The 15,228-nt window shown below is 37.8% G+C and overlaps 2 protein-coding genes across 3 annotated transcripts; both read left to right on the top strand.

Moving 5' to 3' along the window:
• The first annotated feature begins 1,078 nt into the window (after positions 1-1,078).
• On the top strand, positions 1,079-2,733 carry LOC117435815 (ribosome biogenesis regulatory protein homolog). The gene has a single exon (XM_034059258.3). It carries the CDS (start codon positions 1,116-1,118, stop codon positions 2,190-2,192), a length of 1,077 nt encoding a protein of 358 aa, XP_033915149.3. The 5' UTR covers positions 1,079-1,115; the 3' UTR covers positions 2,193-2,733.
• A 569-nt stretch (positions 2,734-3,302) lies between these two features.
• Positions 3,303-13,686, top strand: adhfe1 (alcohol dehydrogenase iron containing 1). 2 transcript variants are annotated; one of them, XM_034058482.3, is made up of 14 exons: positions 3,303-3,427; positions 4,248-4,285; positions 4,931-4,977; positions 5,382-5,435; positions 6,322-6,476; positions 7,292-7,488; positions 7,839-7,916; positions 8,379-8,484; positions 9,856-10,008; positions 10,324-10,422; positions 11,010-11,088; positions 11,719-11,815; positions 12,533-12,690; positions 13,311-13,686. In XM_034058482.3, exons 1-14 carry the CDS (start codon positions 3,315-3,317, stop codon positions 13,392-13,394), a joined length of 1,458 nt encoding a protein of 485 aa, XP_033914373.3. In that variant the 5' UTR covers positions 3,303-3,314; the 3' UTR covers positions 13,395-13,686. The 2 variants fall into 2 exon arrangements, with proteins under 2 accessions (XP_033914373.3, XP_033914374.3); XM_034058483.3 differs by lacking the exons at positions 12,533-12,690; positions 13,311-13,686 and adding an exon at positions 12,450-12,532.
• The last annotated feature ends 1,542 nt before the right edge of the window (positions 13,687-15,228 follow it).

Genomic DNA, 15,228 nt, shown 5'->3' with positions numbered 1-15,228 from the left:
ATACATTATAAATATGAATTATTGTAGGTGCCACGTGAAAAAGCAACGTTGATATGTACAGGGCTTGCCCTGGCACACATAACTGTTATCTAAATGCTGCAATTATTTAGTTTACAAGCAATAACCTGCACAGCCGTACGGAACATGTTTTATTTTTTTAGTTTGTTTAAATGTGAGATCTGAAAAGTATATAGATGACTTGGCTCAAGGGCAGCTTCACCTTCCTTGTCAATCTGCCGAAGTACCTCAACTCAACAGGTGCTGTCAATTGCATGTGTCTTCCTCCCCATGCTCCTTGTGCCAATGGTATGTTGTTATGTGTACCCCAGTCCACATGGACTGCAGCGAAGACAGCTATAAATCACCAGCATTAGTGTTACAGTGTTACAGTCTTATACCTTTATAGCAAAGCCTAAAACACATACCGTATATACAGAAATGGACAGTATTTTTATTAATTGCATTAGATTATTTTCTAATTACATTTTTAATTTAAAGCACTCAGCATACATTTGGGGAGTCTGGCTGGGATAAGTCAGTGAAGCGTCTGCTGCATTATGTTGCTAAGTGCAGAGAACAGAAGAAGTCTATTATGTAACACGGCTATAATAACATACATCATCTCACATATCATCTGAGGTCAGATCCCACTCTGTTTCCACTTCTCACTATCTACACAACGCACAATGTTTCTTCCTAAGTATGGGTTTGTACATAAGAGCAGGTCTGCCATGGAGAACAATTACTTTAAATTCTCAAAGGTAAAATGCTAATCCACAAATCATAAATTATTGAATCCATCAAAAAACATTCTCCCCTATTAATTTGTATAATGATAAAACAGTTTATGTAAGACTTTGAAAAAAAAAAAGCAAACACTATAAAAGTATACTGACCAGAAACCTTAAAATCATGATGCCAACATGGCAGTGTCTATTGTGAAATATTCTGTTTTCATTATCACGGAGGGCTTTCAAACTTTTAAATCTAACTAAATGTCACCACCTGGCGGCGACCTCAAGAATGGCGTGGGTGGGTGGCAGAGGACTCGCCCCGGAAATAATTCTCTTAACCCCTTCACTTTTCAACGTGCTTCCTTTTAGTGAGTGTGCAAGATGGCAGCGTGCAGCATTGAAGACGTGCTCGCGAAAGCGGAGAGAGAGGAGGCAGAAAAACTCAAAAGTATTTCTGTCCACAAAGAACTGGAGCTCGAATTTGATCCCGGGAACCTGTTTGCTTTTGATAAAAACCCTCCGAACACCCGAGAGTTCAGGAAACAGAATAAAGATGAGTTCCTGCGCTCGCTGGCCCGGGACAATACGCAGCTGCTTATCAATGAGCTCTGGAAACTGCCAACAGAGAGGGTCGAGGAGGTGATTGTGGCTAAACTACCCGAGCCCACTACCCGCCTGCCGAGAGAGAAACCTGTCCCTAAGCCCAGGCCTTCTACCAAATGGGAGGAATTCGCCAAACTAAAAGGGATCCAAAAGAAAAAGAAAACCAACTTGGTGTGGGACGACGTGCACAAGGAGTGGAAAAGGCGATGGGGCTACAAGCGAGCCAATGATGATACCAAAGAGTGGCTGATCGAGGTGCCAGAGACTGCCGACCCGAATGAGGACCAGTTCAGCAAACGCATCAAAGCCAAGAAGGAAAGAGTGGCAAAGAACGAACTGAACCGACTACGAAACATCGCCAGGGGGCAAAAGATTAAAGTGCCCGGCGTGGGACTTGCACCTACCGACCAGCAGTCAAAAACAGAGCTGGGCAAAGCTATTCATGTTGCTAAACACTCCACGGCCTCCGTGGGTAAATTTCAAGGCAACCTTCCCAAGGAGAAAGTGCCCAAGAATATGGGCAAAAAGAGAAAGTTCGAGCCGCTCATAGGCGATTTCTCTGCTGAGAAACGGAAGCAGCTGGATCTGTTAAACATTATGGACAGCAAGAAGCCCAGAATTGACATCACCAAAGCTGTGAACAAGCAGATGAGAGAAGAGGATCGGCAGTCCGGGTTTCAGAAGAGAAAGTCGCCCGGTAAAAAGGGGCGTAAGGGTAACTTCTCGGGGAAAGGGAAGGCAAAGGGGAAGGGGAAAAAAGGAGGGCCAGGGGGAGGCAGTAGCGGCGGCAGCAATAAAGGCGGACCAGGGGGAGGCAACAATAGAAAACCACGCAAGAAGCAAGGAAAACGATGAAAAAGTGAGAATCCCTGACACCAACCGTTTACTGTGCCAAGGACTGTATCACTTCATGTGATAACTAGTTGCATTTTGCGGTTTTCGAAAAATTGTTACTTTGGACTTGTTACAGAGTATATGCATACTGATGCGAGACAGTGATTGTCAGACATTGTAATGTTATGAAATATAGTCTTGGTCAATCCTTATACCTTTTTTCGGTCGTGCTGAATAATTTAACAGTACATAGTCCTTCCGTGTTGCTAGTACTTGTTATAGAAATAAGTTGCAAACACTGTATTTAATGGTATACATGTAAAACTTTCGGTCAGTGTGCTTCTGAGTGCACTGCAAGATTTGATGTTTTACAATATGTTTTTCTAAAAAGTTTTCTATCGACATGCTATTTAATTGAAACCTCTTAACTTTCTCAGTCCATCCCTTGCAATTTGTCATGTCAAAGCAAAGTGTATATTGATCATTTTGTACACAACCCTGTTAAACATTACACGTTGTTTCTTAAAAGAAAATGTTCATGAATAAATCATTGTAATTTGCATTCAAGTTTCACATTGATTTTTATTTATATAAAAACAATAATAATCTGTAACAATGTGTGCCAAGTTGTTGAGAATCAGGCGGGCCAAAAAGTAGCGTAAAACAATCAGCACTGCATTTTCAAACCGTTATTAAGATTTCCTTTCTAACAAAAAATCACTGCTTAATGTAAAACACTACAGAGCAGCCTTCTCCATATGTGTCTATCAATGTGCACTGTGCTGGACAGGGCCACTCCGTTTCATAGATCATGTTAATCCATAATATAGAACAGTAAAGCAGGATGTCACAAGATGTGTTAAAGATACAGGCACACATTTCTATCACGTAAAGCATGGTGAACTCTAAAATGGTCTGAAATGGACAAACCATAAGCACTTATGTCAACACCGCATAGGGCACGCAGTATTGGTAACTATAAACACTTCGAAGAAGAACAAAAAATAACAAAATCATAATTAAAATATATCACGTGTACTCTATCGGGATCTTGAGCAATTTGGTGTTTGTGTACTATGTTTTTAAATTTTTCTTGAACTGAGCCGTGGGCGCTGTATCATGTTGCTCCTCCAGTGTCCCACAATGCCCGGATTGGCCTCCCCCACAAATACAACGTTAGTGAGTGTACTGAGTTTTGTAGCTATGGCAGGACAGGAGAGAGCAGTACATTTACTCAGGCAACTGCAAAGAGCATCGTAAGTTTACACTTAAAACTGTTGCATCCGACGTAAATAATCTAATTAAAGCGTTAATAACTTTGAAAATAAAAGGTATTGTGCAAAAAAAAAAAAATAGCGTGCATACATGTTGTATGTATGCACGCTAAACACGATAGCCTAGTGGTTTGGGAAGAATATAATAATAGTGACATGTATGTTTACCTGGGAAGGATTTGTTTAATGTAACAATCGGCAATGGTAGGTATTCAAAAACAAAAATAAGTTCCCACCTTGCTTTGAAAGTCGAAAGTCTTGTTTTTGGAATCCAGGAAAAAAAATAAGCGCGATGCAAGCACCAAGCAGTAGGTGTCAGCATAGACATCACTGTTCAAAAACATTTCAGGGTACAGTACGTTCCTGAGTAATATTGAAAAGCTGATCTGTTTAGAAGAAATTCTATTTCATTTAACACGGTTTTAGCAACAAAAGCATAAAAACGTGTTAAAGAATAACATAAAAGTGTTTGTGTTTTTTTGTTACTCAAACATACTGTGTTAATTTAAGTACCGAGTTTACTGCATTTACCTTCCATTTGATGCAAGTTCGTTTTTTAGGTTACTACTGCGATTCATAAATAAATACAACTATATGTATGAATAACATTGCAATATTAAATGGTAGTATCAATTTATTTGTTTTTTACATATAGATTATAACGTTTACATAATTTTATTTATAGGAATGCATACAATATAAAGTATATGCGATCTACAGTTAATATGAATCATACTTAACACTGACTGTAGATGGCTTTTTGTTTTGTGTGAATATTTGTTAATTTCCCAATACATTTCAGGTGCAGATGCCCTGCACATTCTCATGGCTTTTCTCAAGGTATTTTTTTTTTCCTTTGTATGTTTTTAATGTGGAAAAGTTGAGCTTACTGCTGCTTGTATAAAATATCCATGATAAAAAAAGAGAAATACAAAATAATAATATAAAAATAATAGTTATCCAAGATAACTATTGAGAGAAAGGATACATTAGGTTGACTATAAGTCATGCAACATCCTCATTATTGCTATGATATCTGGATATCGAACCCAGAGCCAGTTGGGGCTGTGTGTGTGTGTGTGTGTGTCTGTATGTGTGTTCTGTGTGTGTGTGTGTGTTAAAAGTTAAGCAGTTACATTTAAAAACCAGCCCAAGACAACTGCTCTTGGGTAGAGGGTGAAAGAATTGGCCTTCTAAAGCAAGTTTAAAATTAATGCAATTCTCTGTTCTGAAGGAACCAGAATATCTTCTCTGTTCTGAAGGAACTAGAATATCTTCAGCACAACGATAAGTGGCACTAGTAATAACTAATGCTAGAAAAGAAAAGGAAATACTTGATTTAAGCCTTCGTTACACTCAGTTGGTCCTTCTGAGTAAATGAGTCATAACATTGTGTAGTTCTGTACAGTTTAAAACAGTGTTCACAAAACATTCCACATGCATCAAAAGTACCAGGTGATAATAATGGATTGATTTCTGTTCTAGCTCCAGAGCGTACTTCCTGTGGCAAAACAACTGACTACGCATTTGAGGTAGAGAGTTCCGTTCCAAGTTCCAACTGATAAATCAAAATAAAGACCCGGGGACTGACTGAAATTAAGTTTTGGAAAGAAGAAAACTTGTTTTATTTTCCTAAAACGTTCTTGTTATTTATTATCAGTAACATTAACAGTTAGTTTTTCCTTTCAGTGTTCGTGTTCAAAATCAGGTCCTTATGACAAATATAAAAGCAGTTGAACGTTTCGTAGTGCAGCTGAACTCATTTGCTCAATACAATTTAAGATATACTTGAAGTCTTTATATTCAAGTACTAAGGCCACCTGTACAGTCAGACCACAAGAAAATTGTAACTACAAAAAAATCATGGAGATATAAACATTTCAAGTTTTGCTATCAATCACAAAATGTTATTTACGTGGCATGTTTGTATTTTCAGATGGCCTGTTCCAATATCAGATATGGACAAGGAGTTACAAAGGAAGTGGGCATGGTAATTTTTCCATTTGATATGCAATGGGGTGTCTCCGTTTCTAATGCTTTTCCCTTTATTAACATACATCCCTGCCAAGAGGGTATGGTGGACATGGTGGTATATCTGTCTGTCTGTCTGTATTTCACACGCCACACATTTTTGCATTTGTCTGGAGATCTGCATATCCAATTGTCAGGAAACCTAATAGCATTATTTATCTTATGTTAGTAAATATAATTGTTGCTTTAATTTGGACAATTATCAAATTGCGATTAAACATGCCATTGCTAATTCTTATTCTCTAGTATTCTGTACTGTTGATACTGATAGCTAGAATTTTAAATACAGCCGTGGCAGGGGATGTATGTTGCTGACATATTATATCACAAAAGTCTACCGGATGCCATAATAGTAGTACAGTATTTCATGTTAGATTTTGAAATGTCACATTTTTTAGTTTTTTTTTTCAATTTGTCGTAAAGTATATGAAAAACTACAAATCTGTATGTAATTCAACATGTTAACGTAACATTATTCACCAGGTTTCATTCAACTTTTTGAAGCAAAATTAGTTAATTCTAATGGGATGCAAAACTTTTGGCCATAACTGTATGCTACTGTGTGGTATTTATTATGCAAGTGTAGTTAAAAGGTCATGGTCTCATGTGACTTTCTATGGCAGCACTGAACCTTGCTAAGAGACAGATATAGATACAGTGGGGGGTGATTTCTTCCCCTATTACTTGTTTAGAATTTAATTTACTAGTACTGTAAAACAAAATATTTTTATTTAGGTTCTGCAAGGCCTGAAGATTGCACTTACCCTTGCCTAGCTTTATTTAAAAACATATTTAACCAGTTGCATTTATTGTAGCCTGTTTTTAATTTTTTTATTTTCCTAAAGGATCTTCAGAATCTGGGTGCCAAAAATGTCTGTCTGATGACTGATAAGAACCTTGCTCGACTTCCTCCTGTGAAAGCAGTTTTCAACTCTTTAGCAAAACATGGCGTTAACTTTAAGTTCTATGATAAAGTGCGTGTAGAACCTACTGACACCAGGTAATTTGTAGAACCACAGAATGTCCTGGCTGTGTTTTCTCATTTTTACATTTTGAAGACTGAACAAGGTTATGACAGGCCCTGTCTCCAACCAGAACCTTGATTATTTTCCAGCCATCATTTTTCAAGGTGAAATTAAGCACTACAGTAATGTATAGGTGGGGCGGACGCTAAACACAAAATAACTGTCATTTGGTCACTTTTTTGTACTGATACCGTGTTCTATGTAAGTTGCCATATTACTGTACCTTAGTCTGATCTAAATGTATATTGCTAAAATGGCACACAACCCTTCATATCAGACATCAATAACAGCTGTTCTTAGAAGCATGAGAAAATAAAATGAGCTTCAATGCAGGCATTCTTTGAAGAAGAGCACATGAAACACCAGGCAGCGATTTCAGGCAACTCCTCCAGCCTGATTTTAGGGAACATGTTCACACGATTTTCACCATGTGAAGAGTTAAAGCAACAATGTCACAACATTCTTGATACAGGCAAAATGGTGAAAATGTCGCAATCTATTAGTTGCTTCAGCAGTTGCCTGAAAATGTGTGAAAATCTTAGGTTTCAGCTAAATCTCAATAAAGGTCAATGAAACGCTAGCCTGGCTGAATTCCCCCTACCTGACTACTCACATTCAAGTCAACAGGTCCCTTGTTCTTATTTTAATTGAGAAGCTATTATTCAGTCTGTTCTACCATGGCTGAATATAGAATTCGATTTGATAGTTACACTACCTTTATGCTGATATGGATTGTATTTGTTTGTTGTCAGTTCCCCTAACGCATTGTTCTATTTATTTCCGTTTCTAGTTTTAAGGAAGCTATAGATTTTGCTAAGAGAGGACAGTTTGATGCCTACGTGGCTGTAGGAGGGGGCTCTGTGATTGACACCTGTAAAGCAGCCAACCTCTATGCTTGCAATCCTAAAGCAGATTTCCTTGATTATGTTAACGCTCCCATTGGGAAAGGAAAGCCGGTTACTGATGTGCTGAAACCTTTCATTGCAGGTACATGAAAATTCTCTCTCTCTCTCTCTCTCTCTCTCTCTCTCTCTCTCTCTCTCTCTCTCTCTCTCTCTTTCTCTCTCTCTCTCTCTCTCTCTCTCTCTCTCTCTCTCTCTCTCTCTCTCTCTCTCTCTCTCTCTCTCTCTCTCTCTCTCTCTCTCTCTCCTTTACATTACACAAGTTCCCTGTTGTCTGTTTACTGTATCTGATTCTTCTTTAATTTAACCTTCCAAACTATAGAAAGGGACCATCAGCCCCGTTTGTTTACATTCCTTAAATGTAGTTTTAGCTGTAGGAAAACTACATTATATGGTGAAACCGGACATAGATTTTCTGTGTGTTGTTTTATGTAGTGCCTACCACAGCTGGTACTGGAAGTGAAACAACAGGGGTGGCAATATTTGACTTTGAAAGTCTGAAAGCAAAAACAGGTATGTGTCAATTACCACCACTGCTAAAAACAATTTCTTAACCCTGAAACAGAACCCTCAAAATATTTTTGTATAAACCCTACCCCAAGGTATTGCAGTACTGTAGGCCCCCCGCTACTTGAAGCTGCCATTCAGGTTAGAAAACATTACACAATGTGGACCTGCACAGAAGTATACAGCACTCTGTTGGTTGGAGGTGATGGCTTATGCTCCTGAAGCACTTTAGGTTATTAATAATAATGTGCAGATATGATTCTAAACCTGGTAATTTTAACTAACTACTCAGGCAAGTTGATTGTTTCTAGATTTCTGTAACATTAACATGGAATTTTGTACTTTCAAAAATTACCACATAGGGTACCAACAGTATTAGACATAAAACCCAGTGCCACAAATTCAGCCACCCCCTGCTGAAACTGAACTAACACCTCTGTGATAATTGACAACTTTTATAATATTTAGGAATTGCCAGCAGGGCTATCAAGCCAACACTAGGTATGGTAGATCCCTTGCACTCCTTGCACATGCCACAGAGGGTCGCTGCTAACAGTGGATTTGATGTATTGTGGTATGTACCATATTCATATTTTCATTAAACTAAAGTGTTGCAAGTTTTTTTTATAGGGAATATATAATAGTATTTGTCTATTAATCCTTTTGTTTCTATATGTGGTGACTTATTAAGTCCGTCTGCATAGACTTTTGTTGGGTGTTCATTTATTCATGTTAGAAATTAAATCCACCTTTTTGACCTGTATGAATACATTTTTGGTTTGTTTTTAATGAACCAATCAATAAAGAGGTTCACTAAGGAATCTTTTATAATGTGATTCTGTGGTGCCTGGTAATTTTCTTTTGTTCAGTTTGCCCGCTTGTTAAATTCACATGGTGCAATTGTGGATCTTTTAATATGCATTAAATTGCCTTTTGTCCTGATGCAGATTATACCAGATGGAAACAAAATACAATAATTTAAAAAAGAGACCAAACACAAAATACAAAAACACTTTTATGTTGAGCATGTGCACAAAGGGACTGAATAAAATCTGTATCCAGGAGGTGGGATCATCACTGGGACAAGAATTTGTTCTTGTCCCAGTGTTGATGCACATACAGAAAATATAAAATGTCTTGGTTGGAATTAAACAACATTCTTTACATAGTTATGAATAAACTGGAACATGGAGTACACTGCCCTCCAATAGGTACTCGATCTGATGCAAAATTCTTGTTATTCCCTGAATAGATATCATCTCCTTTGAATGAGCAAGCCATTTCCCCCAAATCAGTTTTGTAGGAATGTAGACTGACTGGGTAGAGTGCATTATTGCCCAGTAACCCCACTCAGACCACCCCCCCTCTGCTCAGAGCTAGATGAACCATGATCTTTAAAAGTGCAATTTGCACCAGTTATTGTGAACTGAAAATAAAACTAAACCCAGAATGGTCATTTTAGAACTCAAGCCGGCGTTGCCAGTTTTTTGACACTAACAGTTTTATTTTCCTTTAAAAAAATTAATTAAATAAATATTGGTTCAAATTGCACTTTGGTGCAAATACAATAAATCTGTTCCTAAACATATTACTATCCCTGAATAGATAACAATCCCATCTTCAGAAACATGCAAAAAAATGTGAATGAGCAATCCAAAAATTTAGTAGTACCCCAAATGCTATCCATTTGGTACCAATATAGAATGACTGGGTGGAGCATTTGTTCTTCATTTTACCTCAGAGTTGAGTTACTGCAATCGTGACTGCCAGAATTATTTTTGTTTCTTCAGTTAAGCTTTCTGTTGGAAGTTTTGTAAAACTCAGTTTAGAAAGCGATTTCCTGTGGGTGACAGGCAGGGTTTTAAGGTGCCCGAGTGAAGAGTTAGTTTGTAACTTTCCAGATTGCTGGTTCTCAGAATTCTCCTTTCTCTCCCCACTCCCTCAGCCATGCTTTGGAATCCTACACTGCTCTTCCATACAACATGCGCAGTCCTTGTCCTCCAAACCCAATCTACCGGCCTGCATATCAGGGAAGCAACCCTATTAGCGATGTCTGGTCCAAGCATGCACTCAATATTGTGGCAAAGTATATGAAACGGTATGTGTTTGACGAAGTGCCCTATATTTTACCTTTAACCACCTCTAATATTTCTGAGTGAGTCAAGCCCCCTCTTGAAAGCTGCTATCCGCACTACAGCTAGGCGTGCTCCTGCTAATACACTGGGAGGTTATAAGTGACATCCCCTTGCTCTGTTGCAGCATAGAAAGCAACGTATACTGTGTTTGTTATGCTATTAATGTTAAAGTAAACACCTTGTTGTGAAGAAGCAACCGTCTTGGATATGTAAAAACTGCCCACAGTCTTTAAAGTTGCCACTGTACCTCTCGTTTCCGGTTGCTAAATTATTTGCAGAGCTGTGAGGAATGCTGATGATGTGGAGGCCAGGTCTAGCATGCACTTGGCAAGCGTGTTTGCGGGAATAGGATTTGGAAACGCTGGAGTTCACCTCTGGTAAATCATCTTAAACTTATTTTTAAGGACCTATATATATGAATGACAAGTGGAATCTCTTTGCTGATTTACTTTCATTACTTGTGATATACAGGGAAGTCACAAAGGCTTCACAGCATAGCATAGCAACTGTCACCAAGTGACTGATTCAATTAAGGTGCTGAAGTGGCACTTGGCCATCAGGACCTTGAAGTAAAGATCAAAGCACTCATGTAATTACTGTAACTACAGGAGGCATCAACTGTGTTTGGAGACAGTCACTAGTTTAAAAACCTTGACCATGCTTTAGATTTTATCCCCTTGGAAGACTGTTCTCTCGAGCACTCAGCACACCCTAAATATACCACACCGAGGAAGGTTCTGACTGAAATGTTTTTTCCACTTATTTTTTGTTTATTTATTTATTTATTTTTTAAGTGTAACCCTGTTATACCACTGTGCTTCTGGGTAACTAAGAGAATAGTTTCAGTTAATCTTAAAAGCCATAGTAACTCCCAAGTGTCTTTTCTATCCAAAAAGATACCTTTTCTAGTTTTTGTTGCTATAATAAGAAATAGAGATAAGACTTTTATTTTTATTTTATTCAGCCACGGAATGTCATACCCTATAGCTGGACTTGTTAAGACCTACAGAGCTAAGGACTATAATGTGAATCATCCTTTGGTGGTATGTATGTGTGTTCTGTTTGTTTATTTTGTATTTTGTATTTTTTTTTTGTTTAATCAAGTATCCATTTTTTATATAATGTAGTATCTAATGGATATGGGCTGGTGTTACAGTTTTCTAATTCTACTGTAAATGTATCATTTCTACAGTTTGTAGTTGAAGTATTGTAGCTAACAAAATAATTTCCAATCTTGGCAATTTTGCACTTTCATTAGCTGCATAAAATTTTTTTCTTGAGTTATCTCTTTTGCACTTGTACTCGCTGGGTCATTTCACCTCGGCAGTGTCTTTTGGATCAAAGCATGTTACTGACTGACTGCTTGTCAGTTAGAAGCAGCTAATTGGTTACTGACAGGAAAGAAGCCAGTGAGGGGGTGGGGAAAACTCTCCAGTTGAAATGACCCAGGAAGTACAAGACAGTCAGAAATCCTGGCTTCCAAACAGAGTTTTCTTTAACCTAGTGTAGTACCACATATCATGTTTTAAAATGGAAATACTGTTGCTTTCAAAAGCGCACATTTGAGACCTATATAATGAATAGATGTACGTGGCGGAGACATTTTATGGAACTGTTTTGTTAGATACAGTACAATCACTTGAACCTTTTTCCCCTCTGTGTTTTCCCTGCAGCCTCATGGCCTATCAGTAGTTCTCACCTCTCCAGCAGTGTTCACTTTCACAGGATCCATGTGTCCTGAACGTCACCTTGAAGCAGCTGAAATACTAGGCAAGGTCTTTTGAAGGACTTTTAAGGATAACATAAGTTTGAGAATGTTGGCATATGTGCTAGCAATGATTCGATTATTCACAATAGCACACACAATCATTCCTTTTCAATTTTAAAACTGAATACAATAAAAAAAGATCAAGGTTGAACCCTATGAATAAATGTTTAGTATAGTAGTACGGTCCATATTACAGATTTTAAAAAGTACGAAATAACAAATACTGTGATAACCGTGAGCAGTTGTTTAATGTTAACACTGCATAAAATGCAATAATTAATCCGTTTTTACTGGGGATGTAAAGAGAAGGGGGAAATTATTTGAAAGTAGACTGGCTATGTTTACGCTGTTCAAAATGAAGTAGCCTTGTTTGCCCCAGGCAGGACATTTAAAACACACACACACACACACACACACACACACACACACACACACACACACACACACGCACACACACACGCACACACGGGTGTTCTTTGGATATCAAGCAATGCTTTGTGCTAACAGGAACAACAATGACTAAATGTAAATGTAGGAGTGCTCTTTATTTTTAATTGCTGCTTTCTTGTACAGCTTCAATGTGCTGTGCTGTTTGCTAAATCTGTGTTTGAGAGCAGAGTTTTTTTTTCTCTGCAGTTTGTGAGGGGCAGTGGTGATTAAGTCCAGGGCTGACTTCCTTCTTGCCATGTTACACAGACAGGCCTCTGTTTCATTTGCAGGGACCAACGTCCGCAACGCAAAGCGGGAGGATGCTGGGCTTATTTTGGCAGACACTCTCCGGAAATTCTTGTTTGATTTGAATGTTGATGATGGCCTGAGCGCCGTTGGTTACACTAAAGAAGATATTCCTGCCTTAGTCAAAGGCACCATACCGCAGGTAAAATAGAGGGGTTCTTTTTAAAATGTGCTTTATCTAGGAACTATTGCTGTGCACTGTACAGAAAGTAATGTGTAGCCTGCTCTGGGAATGTAATGGACAGTAGCATACTCTCATATTCATAGTATAGTAAATCATGCTGTTGTAAATACAATACAGTACTCGTCATTGGAGAACATTGTAATGAATCTACTGTCGGTGAAAAGTGCGTTTTTCATGAAGCAAATATTTATATAATTTAGAAACATGAAATAAAAGTGTGCAAATGTTCACTAGTTTGAAACATTACTTCGATTACAGAGATGTAAATCAGACTCCTAGTGCATGCAGTTTCACCATTCCAGGTTTTAAAATGAGCCTGATTAGCCACAATGTATAGGTAACAAGCTGAGGTGGGTGTTACTAAACTCATAGTAAAACCAGGAATGGATTAGATTGCTATGCAATCTGAGTCTTATTTCCAGGCTTAGTGAGGCTAAAGCTCATTTTCAGCCATGCAGTATTTAATCCTTTTCGAAAAATGTCACCTCGCTGCTTTCGAAGGCTTATCCAGCTTTTGGGTAAAGACTGCAAAATCAAAATAAACTAATATTTTATATTTTATATTGCACATTTCACAGGAAAGAGTAACCAAACTGGCACCAAGACCTCAAACAGAAGAGGACCTGTCGAGCCTGTTTGAAGCTTCTATGAAACTTTACTAACACAGTGAAATACAGTCTGAGAATCACAAACAAGGATACTCTGAACGATTATATTAAGATATGTTGCCCTCTAATCTGTTACATGCAATATTTAAAATGAAAAGCAGTAGAATGTCAAAAATCTGTGTCAGAAATTCAGGCTTTGATATGAGTTATACAGTATGTGCAAAGTACTGTACACACTTATACCATTTTATTATTTTAATTTAAATTATAAAAAAGCAACTGTAATAAATATGTATGTTATAAAAAATAAAAAAAAAAACCTGACTATCCACAATCCCAAGAATATTGCCATACTGTATGAGAAAACAATTGTGAAGAAATAAAGTACCCTTTTGTGTCTAAACATAGCCCTCTACCTTCCCCTGGATGAAAGAGGAGGCCATGCAAAGTTTGGTTGCACTGGCTCCTGCGGGGTGCAAATGCATAAAGGAACAGACAGACAGACAAACTTTCTTTTTTATATATTAAGATAAACTGTTAAACTATCTTAACTAGATTAATTAAACAGGCTGTAGCTTCAGTAACAAAGAGCTTGCTATCATATCCATGTTGGGTTATCTTTCGAGTTGTTTTTGTTGATTATGCTGAGTATTTAATAGATTTAAATGTGTCCTTAGAGACTACTCTAAAAATACTGGTGATTTAAATGTTGTATTTAGCTGGTTGGCTGGGTTTCAGTTAAGCCTGGTATATAAGAGGGATCTTTGGTTCTTCTGACTTGCTCTCCTTTTAAATCGTTTTACATTGAAGTACATGCAACTCTACCAGAAGAGTCCAGAAAGAAAAGGCTGTAGAGACATTGTAATGAATCCAGGAGGGGCGATCTTGACTACCGACAGCAACGTCACAGTATAGGCTGCATCTCTGTTTCAAGGACTCTTAACTTCTGTCTAGTCCATCTGATAAACTTTCCAGTGTTTCGAGTTGACATGGTTGCAGGTTTTTGTTTGACAGCAGATTAATTTGTTTGGACAGTATTGTCTGCTGCTGCCATCTTTTGAATCCTGTCTGCTTGGGTTGTTTACATTGATGTACGAACTAATTGGCTTAAGATAGGTACTAGATGATGGATGTACCTGAAAACTCAGGCATTGCACAGTATTAGAACTAAAGATGCCAGTGCAAAGGCTGTCAGCAGAGTACTGTAATTACACTGAACATTGGAGTAATGTTGCAAAGCCAGCTGTGGCTTTCTTTTATACATCCCAAAATAAGCTGCATTATACAGTTTTACTATGTATGGATCAAATGTATCTTGGCCTATCAGTAGAGAGATGAGGCTACTGTAAAAAGAATACAAGGATTATAGGCATGTAATGGCGATAATCCCTGGATTCTAAATCTAAATGGAGGCATGTCTAAATAGCTCCACCTGTACATCCTCTTTATTTAAAAAAAAAAAAAAGACAAAATAAACCAAACAGACTCTAAATTCCCTAAAGAGAGCTTTCATGAAGGTATTTAGATTATACTGTTAGATCAGTTCTGTAGACCCCTTCATAAATGCAAATGTAGTAGATTACAATATGTTATGCCTCATAGAAAGTACTGCCATTCATCACTGATACTTTACAGTGAACTGCGATTGCTGATGCAGCTGTAATACTTTGATCTGGAATTAGTGCTGTATTTGCGACGGATTAAGGCAGATCTAAATGCAGCAGTGTCCAAAACCGTTGAAATGCAAATAGCAGAGCAGCAGAGGGTTATTAACTCAACGTCTTTGTAGAAGCAAAATGTACTCAAATCTGCATAATATACTAAAAATAAATGATGGTTCGTTCATTATGCATTGTTGTAAAGTGAGATGCTCTCCCAAAAACGTGGA

The sequence above is a fragment of the Acipenser ruthenus genome, chromosome 3 (genome assembly GCF_902713425.1).
Source record: "Acipenser ruthenus chromosome 3, fAciRut3.2 maternal haplotype, whole genome shotgun sequence".
In the NCBI taxonomy this organism is placed as follows: Eukaryota; Metazoa; Chordata; class Actinopteri; order Acipenseriformes; family Acipenseridae; genus Acipenser; species Acipenser ruthenus.
The sequence above is the reverse complement of the archived record's forward strand: the minus strand, read 5'-3'. Positions and strand labels throughout refer to the sequence as shown.